The sequence below is a fragment of the Phacochoerus africanus genome, chromosome 5 (assembly GCF_016906955.1).
Source record: "Phacochoerus africanus isolate WHEZ1 chromosome 5, ROS_Pafr_v1, whole genome shotgun sequence".
In the NCBI taxonomy this organism is placed as follows: domain Eukaryota; kingdom Metazoa; phylum Chordata; class Mammalia; order Artiodactyla; family Suidae; genus Phacochoerus; species Phacochoerus africanus.
Genome location: NC_062548.1, coordinates 16,848,276 through 16,868,882, shown reverse-complemented (window position 1 = coordinate 16,868,882; position 20,607 = coordinate 16,848,276). Strand labels below are relative to the sequence as shown.

Sequence of the window (20,607 nt, the reverse complement as noted above, 5' to 3'; positions counted from 1 at the left end):
TTTGTAGGTGAGTTCATTTGAGTCATATTATAGACTCCACATATAAGTGGTATTTGTCTTTCTCTTACTTTGGTTAGTATGATAATCTCTAGGTCCATCCATGTGACTGCAGAAGGCATTATTTCATTCTTTTTTATGGCTGAGTAATATTCCATCATAGATATACCACATCTTCTTTATCCGTTCATCTGTCCATGGACATTTAGGTTGTTTCCATGTCTTGGCTGTTGCGGATAGTGCTACTGTGAACATAGGGGTGCATGTATCTTTTAGAGTCTTGTCCGGATATATGCCCAGGAGCGAAATCACTGGATCATATGGCAACTCTATTTTTAATGTTTTGATGACCCTCTATGCTGTGAGAGACCCATTTTTCTGACTCTCTCTCTTACTCCCTCTCTTCCGTCCATCTTACCTTAGTCTGGGGCCCCTGGCCTGCCTGGCACTGGTGGAACTTCAGAGCCCCGGGGTTGGTGCCTTGGAGGGTGCGTTAGTCTGGTTTAAGGGGATGATGCTTTCATTTCTCGTGAGAGTGCTGGGGTCCGCTTTGTTCTGGGACAACTTGAGATGACGTCCACCTTTCCCATGGGACAGCAGGACTGGCATATTAGAGGGCAGTGCTCACAAAGCCACGTGAGCAAGCAGGCATGGGGCTGCTTCTCAGAGGTGCAGACTGTCGTCTGTGCATACTCAGAGCCTGGCACTCCGACCGGCTTTGAATGCAGTAGAAGTGGCACACCTGCTTTATCTGGGAAAAGGGAAACACCGGGGTTTTCTCATGGTCACGGCAAAGACATCCAGGGTCTGGGCAGCCTCACGATTCTCGGGGGTGGTGCGTAATCCTTTCTTATAAGGATGGGGAGAGGCTAGGGAAGCAGGTAGAGAGCATCCTTGTTTGCCTACAGAGGCAGCTGGAGGATGCCTGGTACCCCACAGTCTGCCGGACAGCATGGCTCCACTTCGTAATTCGGTGGGGGGGGAGATGGACACTGAAGGAAGGGGTAGAAACTCGAGGTCACTCGGGAGTTGCTCTGGCCACGGGCACCAGAAAAATGCTCCAACTTTTCCTCTAGAAATGTTAACATTAAAAAATTTTTTTTATTTTCTTATTTTTTTTATTTTTATTTTTTATTTTATGGCCACACCTGCCACATATGGACGTTCCCAGGCCAGGAACTGAATCCAAGCCACAGCTATGGCCATGCTGGATCCTCTAACCCCTGTGCGCTGGCCTGGAGTTTGAACCCAAACCTCTGCAGCTGCCAAGAATCCTCTGCAGTCAGATTCTTAACCTGCTGCGCCACAGCGGGAACCCCTAGAAATGTTCAAGTTTTTTTTTTAAATAACCCTGGCCATCTGAGCACCAGGGCGGTCCTTGCAGGAAGGAAAGGAGGAAGGGATGATGATGATTTTCTCTCCCCGCCCCCATGTCTCGTGAGCAGGGAGAAGATGCCTTTCCACCATGTGACCGCTGGCCTGTTGTACAAAGGGAATTACCTCAACCGATCTCTCTCTGCTGGCAGCGACAGCGAGCAGCTGGCCAACATCTCTGTGGAGGAGCTTGACGGTAAGGAGCCCGCCCGGCGTGGGATGGGAGGGCGGTCAGCACCCCAGGGAGGCGTCCGTGGCTATGATGCGTCTAGGACTTGCCACCAGTGGTGGCCAAGTCTAACCGTGACGCATCCGGAACGAGTGCAGAGACCAATTCTGTCTCAATGACTTCTTGGCGTGGGATGGACCTTGTCGCCTGAAAAAAAATCCACGGTGCATATATTTTGGTTCCTTTGGATGCTGATGGGGGCGATAGCCTTCAGCTCCGCACATGTGTTTTCCAGTTGTTGGACTCTTTATCGCCAATGGTGTTGCCCTGATTCCAGAGCATCATTTATGATGGGGCCCAGCTGCGGGGGAGGTTGAAGCCCTGTTCGTGGCTGTCTCTTGACTCGTGGCCACGGTGTTTTGAATCCCACCCAGATCAGAATCATCTGGAAGCTGTGTCTAGGTGGGAGTGGCCAGCAATTATTTTGATTGCCTCTGGACCCTTGTCATACAGTGCATCCCTGGCTTAGGGACGGGAACAAACCTGCGGACATGACTGCCTTCCTCCTGGGTTCGTGCCTCTTTGGGTCCTGGGAAAAATCAACCCTTTGATTTAAAAAAAAAAAAAAAAAAACAAGAAAGAAGGATTTTTTTTTTTTTTTAGATGAGAGAATTAGATTGATTCAGCCAGATGTTTGCCTAGGTCCTGCATCTGCTGAGGCTAAGCCGGAATTGGTCTCCCTTCTTGTTTTGGAATGCTATGTTCCTGGTAACACTGTTTTGAAACAAGAAGTTTAAATTTACTTTCTAAAATAGGGATGGCAAAATTACCCCAGATGGCGCACATCTTTGCTTTGAAGTGTCATGGTCGGAACCAGTGAGCTCGCTCTGTGTGCATTTCTCACAAGGGGAACGCAGGGAGAGGCAGCTCTGGGCCAAGGAAGCCAAACTTGCTTCCTGATCAGCAGGCGCTGGGCCACGTGAAGGCCATCGGGCAGGCTTTCTCACGCCTGCCCATGCTCGGCCTGCTTCTCCACCGGCCGACTGCATTTTATTACATTTCGTTGCACCTCACAGATACCACGTGTTTTACAACTGGAAGTCTTGTGGCAACCCTGCCTTGTCAGAGGCTGGTTAGCATCTTGTAGCAATTATTTTAAAATGAAGGTAGGTACAGTGTTCTGGACATAAGGCTATTGCACACTTCCTAGACTACAGCGTAGGATAAACGTAACTTTTACAGGCACCGGGAAACTGAAAGAGTCCTGTGGTTTGCTTTATTGTGATGTTCGCTTTATTGCGGTGGTCTGGTACCCAACCCTCAGTGTCTCGGAGGCCTGCCTGTAGAGGCTTGGTTATTTCTCTGATGCAGCAGTGAGGCTCCGGGGCCTCTGGGCTGGATCTGGAGGAGAGACTAGAGGATGTGAGGGGAAAGGGAGTGACAGGGTCAAGCCAGGCTCCTTAGGGCCTGCAGCAGCTCACTAGGGTCTGGACAGACGGGGGCGGGGGAGGTGGGGGCCGGCTGGAGACAAGAGGGCTACTTTGGATCTCCTGGCCTTCGATTGGCTAGGGGACATTCCGACGAGGACACAGAGGTGGGAAACAAAGCCCTGACTGCCTCCAAAATGAGCCGGTCCTGGTGGCCACAGAGAAGGCCGAGGCTGGGCTGGGTGTGTTTGGCAGGTGAGGCGAGGCCCAGGCTTTCCTGCATCCTGGACGCAGGGGCGGGTGGTTGCTGGTGTTTGAGTAAGTCCTCAGTTAGCAGGAGGGGCTGGGAGCCTCTGTGTGGAGCCACACAGAGCATAGGCCACGTGACGTGGGTAGAGAATCTGCATATTTGGGGCACATTTCTCTTTTTCCTCCCAAGAGCTTTTATCTCCTTAATTACCTCTGAGTCCCCAGTGCCTAGGAAACAGTGTGTGGTGTGCAGTGGATGTTCAATAAAGGTATGATGAATGAATAAATGTAAGACATAGATGCTTAGATATCCATCAAAAAAGATCCAGAATGGCAGTTCTCTGTTATAATCCACACCCCCACTGCAACGGAGATTCCTATTCTGTTGGGCGACTCTGGAAGAGGCTACCATCACTAAATCACTAACCCAGTGAAGTTTGGAAGTCATCTGTGGCTTTCGTGTACCCTGGCTTTCCATTTTTCTTCCTTTTCCTCCTTCCCAACTTGGCCATGACTAATCAGATGATTTTTCCAAGACTACTCAGAGCAATGGCTTTTTTTTCCCCTCCTGTGAAATCTGGGCCACCACCAGGGCACATAGCTTTTCAAGAGACCCGGTGGCTGGATTTCAGCCCTTCTCCCCTCAGGCACTGGCCAAACCGTCATCCTTCGTCTTCTTGGTCAAGCAGCAGAGCCCGGGGTCCTGTTGTTTCACCCAGGTCCCAGCAGCTGCCAAGGGGCTGAACGGCACCTTCTCAGCAGGTGAGACCAGCAGGGAGTGGGTGTCACAGCCCTGGGGACCCAGGTGGGCAGCCTGAACCATGGAAGCGCTGGATGGGGGGCGCTGGATGGAGTGGGTGTCACAGCCCTGGGGACCCAGGTGGGCAGCCTGAACCATGGAAGCGCTGGTGGAGTAAAGCTGGACGTTATGGCCTGAGACCGTCTGCTGAAGATGCTGTGTTTGCCCTTCAGGAGGGCAATCCCGGCTCTCAGCCTGGAGAAATGCCATTTATTTTCTGATGGAAGATTCCTTCTATTTATTTGTCTTTTTTGTGCCAAGGTGAACCCTGAGTTATGACGCCTCGTGCTTCTTTATGAGCATCTTGGGGCTCCGGGCAGGGCTGTGCAGATGTGTTCTGTGTGTAGAACAGGTGGGCGGGGTCTGAAAACCAAGCCGGCTTAAGTCAGTTTGGAGGACTGCAGGCCGGTTCTTGGGGAAGTTCAAGGTCCCAAGACTGGGCCTGCTTGCTGTTCTCTTGGAGCTGCCTCATGTCAGCTGAGCCCTAATGTCCTACTGTTTGGGGCCACTCATTTATCCACAGAGGACATGTGGTATCGCACAGGGAGTTGATGCGTTGGATGCTGGTGGATAGGGAAGCATCCTTTGGGGTCTGGCCTCACTAGGGATGCAAATGTTAGTTGGGTACCATTCCCGCCCCGCGGCAGCTGCAGCCTCTTGCATGTGGATCACCACGGGGCAGGCTCCCCTACCTGGTCAGTTTACCACCGGGGATGGAATGCCCCTTTCCTTCAGTGTAAGGGTCAAGGGCATCTGGTGCATGAGCACTTACCCTTTGAGAGCAGAGCCACTCGCCGTGCCGTCCATTTCCAATTGCCATTCACTCTGGGAAGTTTCTGTTTCTTCTCTTTAAACCAAGCTCAGGAGGAAACAATGCAAAACTCCCATCACACTGGGCACACTGGCGTTGGAAATCACCCAACAGACACATTCAGCGATAATGAATTGGTTGAGATCTTCATTCATTCGTTCATGTTCATTCATGTATTCATTCCTATTCATTCATTCATTCACTCTGGGAACATGGACCCAAATGCTCTCTGGGTGGAGGAGGAATTCAAGGAAGTATAATATTCGTTGCCTGTCCCCGGGTGTCTGCAATCTACCCAGGGAGTGAATGCACATACAAAATGTATTAGCGGTACCTTGCACTTTGAGAGTGGGTCATGTGGAATTTTATTAGATACATGAATTATAATTTTATAAAACCGGTTGTCTCAGTGCCATTTATTGAATAATCTTGTCAGGCTGTCTTAATCAACGAAACTTGCCTCTGTCTGAAGTTCACTCATTTTCATTAATGTATGGTGTTCCATTGTGTGTAAATCTATCTCAATTTCTGTATCCATTCTATTCGGGATGGATATTGGGTTGTTTCCAGTTTGGGGCTATTAGGATGTCATCCAGCCTTCCCTATCCTGTTGCAGCTGTGCTGCTGGGGTCTGCTGTCCTCACGGCTCCTCATGGCCCTTGCAAAATGTCTGAGTATGTGTGTGTTTCATGTTGTTTTTGCCAGCAACAGTGTCAGCTCTTTAGATTTGGGTCTTGGCTCTTCCTTTTAGCCTAGGTTAGTTTGCTCTTCCATCTTGGATGGTGGTTATTTCTGTGTCTTTTTTTTTTTTTTCCTTCCTTCAGGAGTGCCTCCCATCCTGATGCCAGATCTTCCTTCTGTGTTTTCCATAAAACGTGTCTCTTCACATCCCTTTTTCCCTTCTTTGCACTTCTACACTCATTCTTGAGTCTGTCTACCACATCGCCGACTTAGTTGTTTGCAGTCATTTGAAAAAACACTTATTATTGCCTTTGGAGCATATTTCCATTATGGATGAAAGCCTCCGTTTCTTTGTAGCTTGACTTTATTTCAGTAGCTCTCCCTTAACTATTTTGATCAAAGTTTTGGTTTTTTTTTTTTTTTTGGTGTATTTATAGTATTTTTATTTTTTCTATTATAGCTGGTTTACAGGGTTCTGTCAATTTTCTATTGTACAGCAAGATGACCCAGCCACACATACATGTATACATTCTTCTTTTCTCACATTATCATGCTCCATCACAAGTGGCTAGATATAATTCCTAGAGCTGCAGGGCAGGAGCTCAGTGCTTATCCATTCCAAAGATAAGAGCTTGCATCTATTAAGCCCAAATTCCCAGTCCATTCCACTCCCTCCCTCTCCCCCTTGGCAACCACAAGTCTGTTCTCTAAGTCCATGAGTTTCTTTTCTGTGGCAAGGTTCATTTGTGCCATATATTAGATTCCAGATATAAGTGATATCATACGGTACTTGTCTTCCTCTTTCTGTAGTTTGGTCAAAGTATGATACAGAAAAGGATTAGTGTACCGTTCAAATGTTACCAAACGTCAACACTCATGCAACAACCACCCAGCTTCAGGAATAAGCCAAGAGCAGCCCCCTTCCTTGTCCTTCCCAACACCTCTTTCTCACAACCACTGCCCTGACTCAACTGTCATTACTTAACTGTGTTTCTGTTTTCCCTTCCTCTCAATGGGGTCATATTATATTTGTCCTTTCATGTCTAGCCCCCTTTCTTCACCATGACGTTTGCAAGACTCAACCAGGTTTCCAAGGGTAGTTGAAGTTCATTCATTTTCATCAGGCGATCGTGTTGCTTCATATATCCGTACCTAAGTTTATTTATCCTTTCTCTTCTCCATGGGTATTTGCGTTGTTTCCAGTCTGGAGCTGTTGGGACATAGTCGTTGCTGTTGCTGCCGTGGTCTTAGGATACGCCCCTCACGGCAGCCTCTTCCTCTCTGACTGGGGCCGTATCCCTTCATTCTCTTTGTCTTATTGAGAATGACTTGTACACAGCTTATGACACTCTCTTCTGTTCTTTGCCATAAATTATTTAGAGAGACCTCTTTCTCATGAAAATCTGTTTCTCCAAGTGTTCCAGCTGATGCTACTGTTGTTTTGCATTAGAAGAATGCAAAAGAGAGGAAAAAAAAAGCATAGTCCTCTTGGCTTTTCTCTGTTCTGTTTTGTGGCTCAACAGGGACAGTGCTTTGTAGCCTCAGGATCTGTCAGCAAGTTTCAGGAAGCGCTGGTTGTCTTTCCTCATTCTCGCGTCACGTTATTCCAGACCTGGGATCATGTACCCCTTTTCACCTGGAGAGTCCGGTTTCTTCTAACCGTTTCTAGAAGACCTTCATTTAGTCTGTGGCTGCTGAGCGGAGGTGGGATCTTGATGGCCCCACGTATCGGATTTGCTCCTTATACCGCAGTTATATTAACTCCTTCATTCTTCCCTTTTTTGGGTCTCCTTCCGGGTCCCAAGCTGGTACCCAGCATTCTGGAACATTCTGGTCCTCATCCCCCCTTCCCCCTGCCCCAAATAATCCAGTCACACCCGCTCACAGCTCTTGTGACTCTCAGTTGTGTTCCCTGAGGGGGCTTGGAAAGGAGGTGCTGCTAAGGTGGTTTTGGGTTGAGGAGTAGATCTCCGTGGAGAACCGGTGCCATGCGACAGGGACGGACTGCTCGGTTCGCTGGGCAGCGTCGCCTCTGGATCCCTGCTGGGTGAACGGTGCTGCTGAGCCTGTGTCTTCTGTGGTTCCCAGGCGGGGCAGGGGCACAGGGTGTGGGGAAGTTGTGTTACTTCTCCTCAGCCGCTGGCACGTGCTTACATCTCCAAATTAACATTTCTGGTGAAGTGCATGCCTCATCCGACATACAGTTTTCGAGCATATTGACATACAGTTTTCGAGCATATTTTGCGTTTGGGAATGGACGTATCGATCTGCCAGCTTTCTCCCACAAAGCACCCCTTTGGTGGTCAGCCACCTTCATGTGGACTGTTCTAGAGTCCCTGCGTCGGCACAGCCCAGTTTCCCCAGTGGCCTCTTGTTGGCCTGAGCCAGCAGGCTCTCAGTGTTTATTCCGGATTCTCTGTGGCATCTGGCCGTGTTGCTCATGCTCTTAGTTTTGGTTTGTCACTGCCTTGGCATCCATGTCACCAGCTGGCTCTCCTCCTTCCCCTTCTCCGCCTCTTTGTCGTCTCCGCTGTTTACTTGTTTACGGTGTGCGCATCCTCTTCTGCCCACTCCTTGTGTTTGTTGTCTCCCGGGGCTGGTTTGGGTTGTCATCCCCCTGGGCAACGACATCCTCATGGCCCCGGGGTAGATATCGTGCATCCCTGCCGCCCCCCGGAATTGCAGACCTGCTCCTCGTAGTCCCAGGAGGGTATCCCTGGAGTCCCTGGCTCCGTGGACCCAAAGCTGAACAGATTTTCCTTTTTTCCTCTAAAACTGCCCCTCCTCTGGAATGTTTCTCGGGGAACTCGAAGCACAGTGCACGCAGTCAGCCGCAATTGTACTTTGGAGGGCATCCTTGATTCCTCTTTTTATCGTACTCCACGCGTGTAAGTGGCAGAGCCCTGCAGATCAACTTCCTCTCCGACCTCATCGCCATTTCCTTGGGCCAGGTCCCTGCCCCAGACCTGCAGTCCCCAGGGAGCGACCACCTTGTGAATCAGCTGTGACACTAGCCCTGCATCAGTTCAGTTCCTTTTCACTGGAGGGATGCTCCTCAAATACACACTGGATTAGCCTATCACTTTTGGTCTTCTTATCCTACAATTACACACACACAGCTATAACAACAGTGTATTCAATTTATTTCATGTAGTATTTCTTTAATCCTTTAAAAGTGTCAAATCTACAGAGATTTTGGAAAGTACAGTGAAATACCTGTATACCCTTCATCTGATCACTGATATTTCAGTGTTTGCTTCTCTCTCTTTTCCTTTCTCTCAACACACACACACACACACACACACACACACACACACACACACTTTTTTCAGCTCTAGAATTTTTAATTTGGTTCTTTTCTTATAGTTTCCATTTCTCTGCTGAAATACTGTTTACTCATGTAAATAATATTTTTCTTTCATTCTTTGCACCTATTTTCCCAAATTTATAATAGCCGTTTAAAGTCTTTCTGTACTACCTCCAACATCTAGGTTCTAGCTCATCTTAGGGTTGATTTCTATTGTCTTTTTTTTTTTCTTTTAGATTCTGGAAAGAGTTTCCCGTTTCTTTGCACGGCTGTTAATATTTGTATACTGGACACTGTGAATGCTACATTGTAGCGACTGCGTGTCCTGTTAGTTTTCTCTGAAGAGGGCTGATTTTTATTCTCACAGTTCAATTACTAGCTGACCACCTGAGACTTCTGCAGGTTTGATTTTATGTTTTATTTTCTGTTAGGCTAGATCTGTGGAAATCCCAAGGGGGATCCCAAGCCGCTCTAACTTGGCAGGGACTCAGCCTTCAAAGTCTGTCTTCCTTACGGATCTTATCAGAGCTTGGTTTTAGGTTTGGTTCAGGTGGGTCTAAAGCAGGCTTTCCTAAGATTGTGATCCTTACCTGTAAGATGTGGTCTTTCTCAGATGAATGGATTAAGAAGATGTGGTATATCTACACAATGGAATACTACTCAGCCATAAAAAAGGACAAAACAATGCCATTTGCAGCAACATGGATGGAACTAGAGACTCTCATCCTGAGTGAAGTAAGTCAGAAAGAGAAAGACAAATACCATATGATATCATTTATATCTGGAGTCTAATATGTGGCATAAGTGACCTTTCCACAGAAAAGAATCTCATGGACTTGGAGAACAGACTTGTGGTTGCCAAGGGGGTAGGGGAGGGAGTGAGGTGGACCAGGAATCTAGGGTTCATAGATGCAAACTGTTGCCTTTGGAATGGAGAAGCAAAGAGATGCTCCTGTGTAGCACTGGGAACCTTATCTAGTCACTTGTGATGGAGCAGGATGGAGGATAATGTGAGAAAAAGACTGTGTATGTATATGTGTGACTGGGTCACTTTGCCGAACAGTAGAAAATTGACAGAACCCTGTAAACCAGCTATGATGGAAAAAAAAATCATTTTAAAAAATAAAAATTCAAAAGGATTTATTGAGCTTCTTAAGAAAAAAAAAAAAAAGATGTGGTCTTTCTAGTGCCTCAGATGGATGCTTGGGATATTAATGACATTTCTCAGACATCCTCTAGGGATGCTTAAATTCCAGAATCTGTCTTGCTTTCTCGACCTCATAGCAGCTGCTTCCTGATAAGTCTGGTTTAATCTCAACTTGCACTTGGGTTGCCCAGCCTTTGGCCAGGCTTTCCTAGGAAACCCACACACAGGCTTCTGAGGCCGCCGCCCCCCCCCCCCCACCGCCCCTGCATAGTTTTCTTCTCTCTGCTGCCTGGCCCCACAGATCCTAGCCCTTTAAGCTACCCCAAATGAGAGCTGTGGTTGGGAAATTGTCCCTGGGCAGAGAGCCAGGGTGAACGTGGGGTTCACCACGTGAATTTCCTCTCGCCCTGCAATTGCAGTCTTGTGCTGCCTGCTGTTTATTGCCTGAAAACAGTTGCTTTATAGATTCGGTGCAGGTTTAGGGTTGTACGTGGTGGGAGGGTTTTTCTTGGACCCGTTACTTTGTCATAGCAAAAGCTTATTATTGGTCATTTTTAAAAAACCTGAATCAGGAGTTCCCGTCGTGGCGCAGTGGTTAACGAATCCGACTAGGAACCATGAGGTTGCGGGTTTGGTCCCTGCCCTTGCTCAGTGGGTTAACGATCCGGTGTTGCCGTGAGCTGTGGTGTAGGTTGCAGACGCGGCTCGGATCCAGCATTGCTGTGGCTCTGGCGTAGGCTGGTGGCTGCAGCTCCGATTCGACCCCTGGCCTGGGAGCCTCCATATGCCGCGGGAGCGGCCCGAGAAATGGTAAAAAGACCAAACAAACAAACAAACAAACAAAACCCTGAATCAGTTAAAAGTCATTTTCAACCATCAAGGCAGTTCACCCTTCAACACTTCACTTCTGCTTATAATTCTGAAATGGCTCTCCACAGCCTACAGCTGTGTTGGCTGGAACACAGCCTCTTGGTGACAAAGCACATGAAGCCCCGTGTGGCCTGGACCCTTCCTTTTTGTCTGCTTCGGCTGCTTACTTGCCTTCCAGGGGGCTTCTTGCTGCCTCCCCATCTCTCCTGCTTCTCTGCATTTGTTTTAGTGGCTTCTTTCAGGAATGTTCTGTCTACCTGGGAAACAGCTCTCCCTCTTGTAAGTTTCAACGTGACCCAGGGTGCGCACCCTCTTCATCGCAAGTGGAGTTCATTGAGTGCTTGCTATGTGCCAGGAATTGTTCAAAGCGCATGAGATGGGAGTTCCCATTGCAGCTCAGTGGTAATGAACCTGACTAGTATCCGTGAGGATGCGGGTTCGATCCCTGGCCTCCCTCAGTGGGTCCGGGATCCAGCACTGCTGAGAGCTGTGGTGTAGGTTTCAGACATGGCTCGGGTGCCGCGTGGCTGGGGCTGTGGTGGAGGCCGGCAGCTGCCACTCCGATTCAACCCCTAGCCTTGGACCTTCCATATGCTGCAGGTGCAGCCCTAAAAACCCAAAAAAACAACAACAAAAAACCCCAAAGTACGTGAGGTGAATGAACTCATTTCATCCTCTCAATAACGCTATGATGCAGGTACTATTATTAACTCCATTTTTTGCAAAGATGGAAAAGGGAGATGTTAACTAACCTTGTCTGAGGTCGTGTGACTAGCACGTGTTGGGATTGGGGTGAAGACTGGCTTCTGAGCTCATGCTTTTTAAATTCTATCCTCTGCATCCTCCTCCCTGCAAAGAAGTAAGCCCCTTTGTGCCTTCCCCGCACCCTCACCTCACTATCATACCTATCACTGCCACCATGGTGACACCTGGGTGAGAACTTGGCTGATTCATCAAACTTTCAGTGGGAGGAGAGATATTTTTAAAGCTCTGTGTGAGCCCAGTGTGTTTCTCACAGGGAGCAGAGGTGCACTGCCGCCCAGGAAGGGCTGGGGATGGGCTCGCTTTCATGCTAGAAGGGGGCCGGCTCTGTGCCACAAGCTCCTTCCACCCATTTCACTCTTTCTTGTCTGGTCCATCATATATTTTCTTTAAAAAAAAAAAGAAAGAAAGAAAGAAAGACTTTTCTGGAGTTCCCTGGTGGCTCGGTGGGTTAAGGACCTGGTGTTATCACTGCTGTGACTTGGGTTTGATCCCTGGCCTGGGAACTTCTGCAGGCTGCAGGTGTGGCCAGAGAAAAAAAGAGAAAAATTCCCTCCTTCCCATCCCCCCTTTCATTCTCCTCTACGTTTGCTGGTTGAGTTAAAAATCCCAGAGGCACACCCTACTTTTGCCTTTTTTGAGATGCTTCCCTAACAGGCTTTTCCAGGGGGGTTTTAAGAAAGCAGACGTTACTGTCACAGGAAGAGAAGCTCTCAACTCTTATCTGAGAAGGCTGATGGCTCAAAGTTCTCTCCTCCAGAGGAGGCAATAAAACCTACACAATGAGCCACATCATCGAACAGGAGTGGGAGTGCCAGATAGACAGCTCTGTTCTCGAGCTGGGAATTAGCCTCACAACCTGGGCCTTTTATCCACCTGGGTACGTCCCTCCCGGAGGCTTGACCTGCCTTTGAGCTTGAGAGGGAAAGTGGATTGTGGAGAGTTGTGAAGCTTTGTGAGCAGAGCCGAGGAGGGATTTCTTTGATGGTGGCTGCTTCCAAAGACTCACTCCTTAAAGGGACATTTGCCTAAGTCTTCTTATAGTTTCCCACATTGTGTTCTGAAAACACATTTTGATAGCTGTGGCCAAGAAGGAAGCCTGGGTACCATGCCTGCCACTTCCGTTTGCTTCATTGGTGATTTATATGCTGTCTGCTCCCCAAAGTGATCAAGACGTCATATGATAAGAGAAGAAGCCCACGCTGCCAAGGCTGTCCGAAAAGAAATAGAAAATAAAAATTCACACGCAAAGAGGAAGAAAAAAAAATATGACGGCCCCTACAATGAATACATTTACTGTGAATGAGCGTTAAATGTGGCTCCATGCTTCCAGCTGATTGGAACGTAACAGGATTTACCTGATTCCAATGACAGCCTTCACAGGCCCTCCTGGAAATATGGTCTTCTCATCTGTATTTTATTTTTATTATTATTATTATTTTTTTACAGCTACACCTGCAGCATATGGAAGTCCCTGGGCCAGGGGTTGAACTGGAGCTGCATCTAAAGGCCTGTGCCACAGCCATAACACCACCAGATCTGAGCCACAACCATGACCTATGCTGCAGCTTGTGTCAGCGCTGGATCCTTAATCCACTGAGCGAGGCCAGGGATCAAACCGGCATCCTCACAGAGACATCACTGGGTCCTTAACCCGCTGAGGCACAATGGGAACACCTCATCTGTATTGTAAATAGGAGCCCTCTGGCTCGTAATGAAAGTACCCAATATACCTGCATTTTGTGTTGTTGGCTTTCAACTTTTCCTCCACCTCTTTATTTCTGAAAGCTTTTTTAAACCTATTTTTCCTACTAAGGGTGGCTTTTGATGGTGGCGAGTCTCAGTGAAGGACTAGGTGCTAATCTTAGACGCCAGATGAGATGAGGACAGATGGTAGTTTGAGAAACCTTCCCAGAACCAGATGATTCTAAGTACTTCCTATAGGACATATTTCTCTGGTTCCCCCTCCTAAGGACCCCTACCTGAGATAGGAGGCAGAAGGGATAGCTCAGTAGGAACGTTCAAGGACCTGCATCATAAAGCATGACCTTTGGCTTGAGATATTTGCAGAACAGGAGTTACCAACAATTCATCTCCGTCATAAAATAACCTTGATATTCTTCCCGTGGACCCATCTACTTTCAACAGAAATGCATCCTAATAGATCTGCTAAGGTAATTAAGCCCCACATTGCTTCCCCAGATAACTGAATAAGTTAACCTGTTGAGTTGAATTGTTCCGTGTTATCCATCTGGACACTGAAGGGAGTTTGCCAAAAGTCATCATTTTGACGTTGGCTTCATTGATACTGAGCTGTTTCTCCTGGTGGTAATTGGCCAACAGCAGGTTCAGCTGTTTCCTGGGACCACTCAGGGCTGTGATATCAGCAATATGTTCTAGCAGGGATGGCTCACCAGTCTTTCCCCTGCACCACTGCATCCAGGGCATCATATCCAAACACCACTCCAAACCATTTAAAAGCAGGGGATGAGCTAGGACACAGCCATTTAAAATACGCATCTTCCATCATAGCTGTAAAAATCATTTTAAAAAATAAAAAATGAAATACACATTTTCACAAATATCATATGAGATTACTCACATGTGGAATCTAATGAAAATGATACAAAAGAAATAAAATACAAATTTTCTCTGTCAGGATGGTCATTTCTACATTCCCTAATTCTCAAGCCAGAAGAGCACTGAATTTACATTGAGACTTATATTGCTATATTGCTGGGTGACAAATTACTCCCCAACTTACCCAGTTTAGAACAAAAGATATTTTTATCCCCCAGTTTCTGCGGATCAGGAATTCAGGAGTGGTGTAGATGGCTGGTCTGGCCCAAAGTCTTTCACAGGCTTGCAGTCCAGACATTTACTGGGACTTGCAGTCATCTGAAGGCTTGACCGTGGCTGGGGAATCATCCACACGCATTCACAGGGCTGTTGGCTGGAGGCCTCAGTTCCTTCTGTGAGGGCCTCTCCGTAGGACTGCTTGAGTGACTTTATAACATGGGATTTGGCTTTTCCTCAAATGAGTGATCGTTTTGTGAGCTTGTCTCAGATGTCACATTCCGTCACTTCTGCCACATATGCTCATTACAAATGAGTCACTAAATATAGCCCTTCCTTAAGGTAAGTGGAATTAGGCTCCATCTTTTGATGGGGTGAATATTAAAGCATTAGCAGGTGTATTTTAAAACCACTAAAGATCATACCAATTAGCTTGGAGATGGTTTCTAGCGATTAAATTGAAAGCTGGTGAAATGTTATAGAAAATTCTAAAGTCATGCTTAGCAATTTCTTTATGCAGTGAAGAAGAAAGGACCAATGCTTTCTTTGCTATAGAAATAAGAATTAAAGCCTACTGGCAGAGTAGAATCTCTGAAGTCCCACAGATCTGGGACTAACCCAATTGTATTAATTAGCTGCTGCAAGAGATCTGGTTAGCTAGTCCCCAGTATTAGTTCCTTCTAAAATTTTCTAAGAGAAATGTTTGCTGGACAAATGGATGCTCCAGTCTCCTTAAGAGCTAGGTGTGGCCATGTTAGTAAGTTCTGGCCATTGCGATGTAAGCAGAAGTGACATCAGGCAACTTTGGTGCATTTTTCCTCTTCTTTATCCTTCCCTCCTTTTTATTACCGGAGTGGGAATGTCACCATCTGACACCATGAAGACAAAGATGGCAGAGTGGTGAGCTGGAAGGACCCTGGGTGCCTGAGGATAGTGGAACAGAGAGAAACCAACTTCTGTCTTGTTTTTTTTGTTTGTTTGGTTTTTTTTTTGGTCACTCACAGCTGAACTGAAACCTACCAAATCAGCAGCCGTGTGACCACAGATACGTAATCCAACCTCTGACCCTATTTTCCCATGTTTTAAATTAGTGTCTTTTGTATAATGTCACTTTCAAGCATCTCCCATTTACTCTTTTTGAGGAGGAAGTACTGTAGAAGATTGAGTGATGGATCTGTAATGTCGAGGCATCATCAGAAGTTTGTTCTTTTGCTATTATGTATATTTGGCTATATATCAAATTTGTCTGTTGACATGTGAAAGAAAGTGGTTCCCCAGGGCAGAAAGGAGGGCCAGATGGAAGAGCCCCAAGAGGCCTCCAGGAGAACATTAGTGTGGGCCGTGTTTGTCTCGTTTGGGGGGGCAGGGCCCAAATACACCATGTTTATCCCTGTGCGCAAACACAGGGAGTGTTACAGACACAGCGTGACTGCTCAGACACACCTGTTGAATAAATGAGTGCCAGGCCCTCTGTTACGAGACATTTGTCCCAAAGGGAGCTAATTGTTCCCAACTGTCCATCCTCTAAGGAGAGCGGAGTTGGGAAAATGTATATGGCCGTGAACCGTAGTTGATGGTGTATGGCATTTAGAGTCGGATGACCTACTTCAGTGGTGAGTTTCCGTGTCCTCACCTGTACTATATGGATAAGAGTATATACTTTGAAGGGATGCTAGAGGGTAACATATGCAGAATGGGTTACTGTTGTGTATTTGCATGTAGCAAATGCCCAAGAGATCGTGACAGTAGTAGTCAGAGTAAAATCATTGCTATTATTGTCGTGACGATGACAATGATGATGATCACACAGAAATGACAAGACACATCCCGACGGAGGACTGGTACTTCCACCTTGGGGCAGATGGGCTCTTGAGAGGAAAAAGACCACTAGCCAGTGTCTCTGCAGTTGTCTTGTCAGGAGGTGCCTGTCCCTAAGTGGAAAGACTTGTCAGTGGGGAAGACTCTGGACGCCCCAGCATGATTCTCTGTGCCTAAGCCCTTCGGGATGCCTTTCTTCTGCCCCGACCTCAACCTCAACACTTTACCTTTCACAGACCCTGTCCTCATGGGAACGGAGGTAAGAATCTAACTTGTCAAAGGGGAGGATGGGGACCCCATGACAGCAGCTTCCCAACATTGGGTTGTCGTGAGAGATAGAACCAGATGTGGGAAACTTCTGTAGATTCCTAACAATTCAGGCCATCCAGGTCCTTGTTGTAAGACTTGCGAGGAGCAGGAATGAACATGCCTACAGATTTCCTCATACTTGGAGTTCCCGTCATGGTTCAGCAGGTTAAGAACCCAGCTAGTATCCATGAGGATGAGGCTTCGATCCCTGGCCTCGTTCAGTGGGTTAAGGATCCGATGTTGCCGCAAGCTTTGGCGTAGGTCATAGATGTGGCTCAGATCCCGCATTGCTGTGGCTGTGGTGTAGCCTGGTGGATGCAGCTCTGATTCAACCCCTAGCCCAGGAAATTCCACATGCCGCAGGTGCAGCCCTTAGGGGAAAAAAAGTATCTCATAGTTATTCCCTAGGTTGGAGCAGAGGGGATGCCGGGGGATGGGGAGGCTGAAATTGAAATCAGGTGACCAGAACCCACTCCCTGTTGGAAGAGTACATAGTCAGCTCTGTGCATTCAATACCTGGGAAAGAAGTCTTCCATTTCTTTGTTTCGGAACTGGACATGTTGGAAGAGTGATGGTTTCTGGAAATGGAAGCGCCCAACCCTCAGTTCTGTGAAGTGTAACTTCCGTTCCAGTTATTCATTGTGTTCTCTCTGCTGGCTTTTTCTCACTCTCTCCCCTAACCTTATCTGGTTAAAATTCAAGGCTTTTTTTGGTTTGAATGTTTCTTCTAAACTATAAACATCACTTCAGTATTAATGGTTTGTTTGTAACATGGAAGTTTTATGGCAATCGTGAGAAAAGTAGTTTTTTTCCCCCCTGGAAAGCTCTTAAAACCAATGGCCCCAGGACCTAAAGTAATGCTGGCAGAGGGAGTGTGCTCCTGTCTTCATCCTCAGGCATAGGGACAGTTCTTTGACTGGTGCCAGTTGGCTGTGCTGGTTATTACGCTGCTGGTATCCAGTGAAATGAGCCTCAGGACACCAAGTTCACCTCAGCCATCTGGGTGGCAATTTAACATCTCTACCTAGAAGCATCGTAGAGAGGATGCATCCTAAAATTCTTGGTCTGATGCCCCTGAGCAATTTGTAGGAGACTTTACAGACCTTCATTCCTCTGCCATCTGGTGCTCAGGTCAGGGGAGGCGGGGAAGGGGAGTCACGGGAACGCAGCCTTGCCTACGCTTTCACGGTGCCTCTGCTCAGCCCACCAAGTGCAGGTTCTCAGCCAGCACCCCTGGGGCTGAAAAAAACCTTCTGAGCATTTCACGTGCGTGATTGATCATGATTTTATGTTGCTTTAAGAACCCTTCAGAGGTGCCATCTCTTTCTGGGAAAAGTGCCTTGAGCTGCCTACTAAATTCTCTTGCCAGGTTTTGGGGCCCCTGAATATGCAGATGAAAAAATGTGCCCTTTCAGATTTTGAAATCTCTGAGGTTAACTCGTCTGGAGGATAGGCTTACGAAGAGCAATGACGTTGTTGAAGGCCAGGCTGAAGAACGTTCTAAGTCAGGGGATTTGAACCTGGGGTCTGTGTATCTCCTGGACCTTCTTTTTTTGTGTGTTGATGAGTAGTGCTCTTTTTTTTTTTTTAATTTGGGGAGAAGGTCTATAGCTTGTGTCATATTCTTAAATGCACTCAACAAAGGTGACAGCAGGTACGAATCTACTCCTCATGACCTGGATCCCTAAAACCAGTTGCTCTAGAAAGGATTTTGTTTTGTGTTGCTCTTCTTAGAAAAACTGGACAAGGCATATCCATGCGTGCTGGTGCATCTTTACAAAGATGGCCCGGCTAGTGGTATGGAGAGTGGGTTTGAGGGGAGTGGATCTAGAGGCTGGGGTGCCACCAGGAGCCCATTCTCATAGTCAGGGGAGACATGATGAGGGCCTGAGCTTAGCAAGTGGCAATGAGTTGAGGAGAAGTGAGCTCCGGATGTTAAAAATACAGACACTCAGCTGTGCTCACGTTATGGGATGGAGCGTTGACTGTCACTCTTGGAGGCATGGTTGTCCTCATTATAGTGATGAGGGAAATGAGCGTGAGAGTGGTTATGTCACTTGCCCAAGGTTACACAAGTAGTCGTTGGTGGACTAGAATTTTTTTTTTTGTCTTTTTTGTTGTTGTTGTTGTTGCTGTTGTTGTTGTTGTTGCTATTTCTTGGGCCGCTCCCTCGGCATATGGAGGTTCCCAGGCTAGGGGTCTAATCAGAGCTGTAGCCACCGGCCTACGCCAGAGCCACAGCAACGCGGGATCCAAGCCGCGTCTGCAACCTACACCACAGCTCACGGCAACGCCGGATCGTTAACCCACTGAGCAAGGGCAGGGACCGAACCCGCAACCTCATGGTTCCTAGTCGGATTCGTTAACCACTGCGCCACGACGGGAACTCCTGGACTAGAATTTGTATTTAACTTTCTCTGATGCCAAAGCCCAAGCCCAAGCCTTAACCACCATGTGATCCTGTCTCTACCATCGCAGGTCTCCATGGCGGATGTGTGTGTGGTGGGTGATGAGGGAGAGGAGTCAGGTGCACAGCTCCCTAACTAGGTAACTAGGTGCAGGTGATGCCAGTCACAGACACCAAGGTCCCAGGAGCTTGAGCAGGGTTGGAAGAAGATAAGAACGGAAGGTTATCTCGTTGGAGATGGTCATTGGGCCCTTGAATACTGATTTCTGGGACTCATTAGCCTGGAGTTCAAGATTTTGGAATCTTCATTGTATTGAAATGATGGATAAGGGAGAGAGGGCTGAAGAGTAAACCCTAAGGTCCACCAGCCATTCATTCCATTGACCATAGGGGGCCACTGGTGATTAGGGGATTGGGAGGGACTTTTGCAGCAAAGCTTCTTCATGTCCTTTGGTTAGTTCCCTGGGACTCCAAAGCCAAAATCTGCTATCAGAAGGAAGTACTCTTTGCATTAAAAAAATAGTTCAGGAGTTCCCGTCGTGGCGCAATGGTTAACGAATCTGACTAGGAACCATGAGGTTGCCGGTTCGGTCCCTGCCCTTGCTCAGTGGGTTAACAATCCGGCGTTGCCGTGAGCTGTGGTGTAGGTTGCAGATGCGGCTCGGATCCCGAGTTGCTGTGGCTCTGGCGTAGGCCGGTGGCTACAGCTCCGATTCAACCCCTAGCCTGGGAACCTCCATATGCCGCGGGAGCAGCCCAAGAAATAGCAACAACAACAACAAAAAGACAAAAGACAAAAACAAACAAACAAACAAACAAAAAAATAGTTCACCTGGAGTTCCTATTGTGGCTCAGCGATAATGAACCCGACGAATATCCATGAGGATGTGGGTTGAATCCCTGGCCTCACTCAGTGGGTTTATGATCCGGTGTTGCCATGAGCTGTGGTGTAGGTCGCAGATGTGACTTGGATCCTGCGTAGCTCCAATTCAACTCCTAGCCTGGGAACTTCCATATGCCGTGGGTGCAGGCCTAAAAAAATGCAAAAACTAAATAGGTCACCCATTTGTGCTCCATTAATCTGCTTTATTGGTTGATGGCGCCCCTCTCTTTCAAACTCTTTAAGTGAGAAACTTGCCTAAAATCCATTAGCTGTCTTAGATTTTCAAAGAAGTTCATGCTGGCACCTGGCCACACAAATCTCCTTTTCAGGGCCTCGTAGAAATACAATGCAGTTTTCTCTGCTAACTAGACTTACAAATAGACTGCATTGCCCCAAAGCTCACCTGCTATAATGAGACGGCCCTGGGTAACATCAGGCCAGGGATAAAGAGCTTGACTTCTCGCCTGCAGTGTGACTTCCCAGGGGTTCTGATGTTAGCCCAAAGTCAGTTCAAATCCTGGACCTGTTATTTATTATCTCTGTGCCCTTGGGCAAGGTTTAAACCCAGATCTCCGTGTCCTTATCTATAAAATGGGGTTGTAGAGCGCCCCCCTCGTGAGAAAAGCATGCAGCGTGCTCCGCAGGGGCTGGGAGGGTCATGGCTTGGCAGGCTTTGAGGGAAGGAAGAAGATGAGAGGGGACATTCCTAATTTCTTTCCTCTTCCTTCTTGCCGCCCAGTTCACAAGTGGATTGAACCAAATTAGAAAGTGTGAAGGCTGTTTTAAAGGAAAGAACAACAC

The 20,607-nt window shown here is 47.5% G+C and overlaps 1 protein-coding gene across 1 annotated transcript in view; it reads left to right on the top strand.

Moving 5' to 3' along the window:
- The window catches only part of CALN1 (calneuron 1), a 460,082-nt gene that overhangs the window by 124,331 nt on the left and 315,144 nt on the right, over nt 1-20,607 (top strand). The window contains exon 3 of the mRNA XM_047779923.1: nt 1,443-1,567. Within this exon, the coding sequence (XP_047635879.1) occupies nt 1,443-1,567 (125 nt within the window). The remainder of the gene's footprint in view (nt 1-1,442; nt 1,568-20,607) is intronic.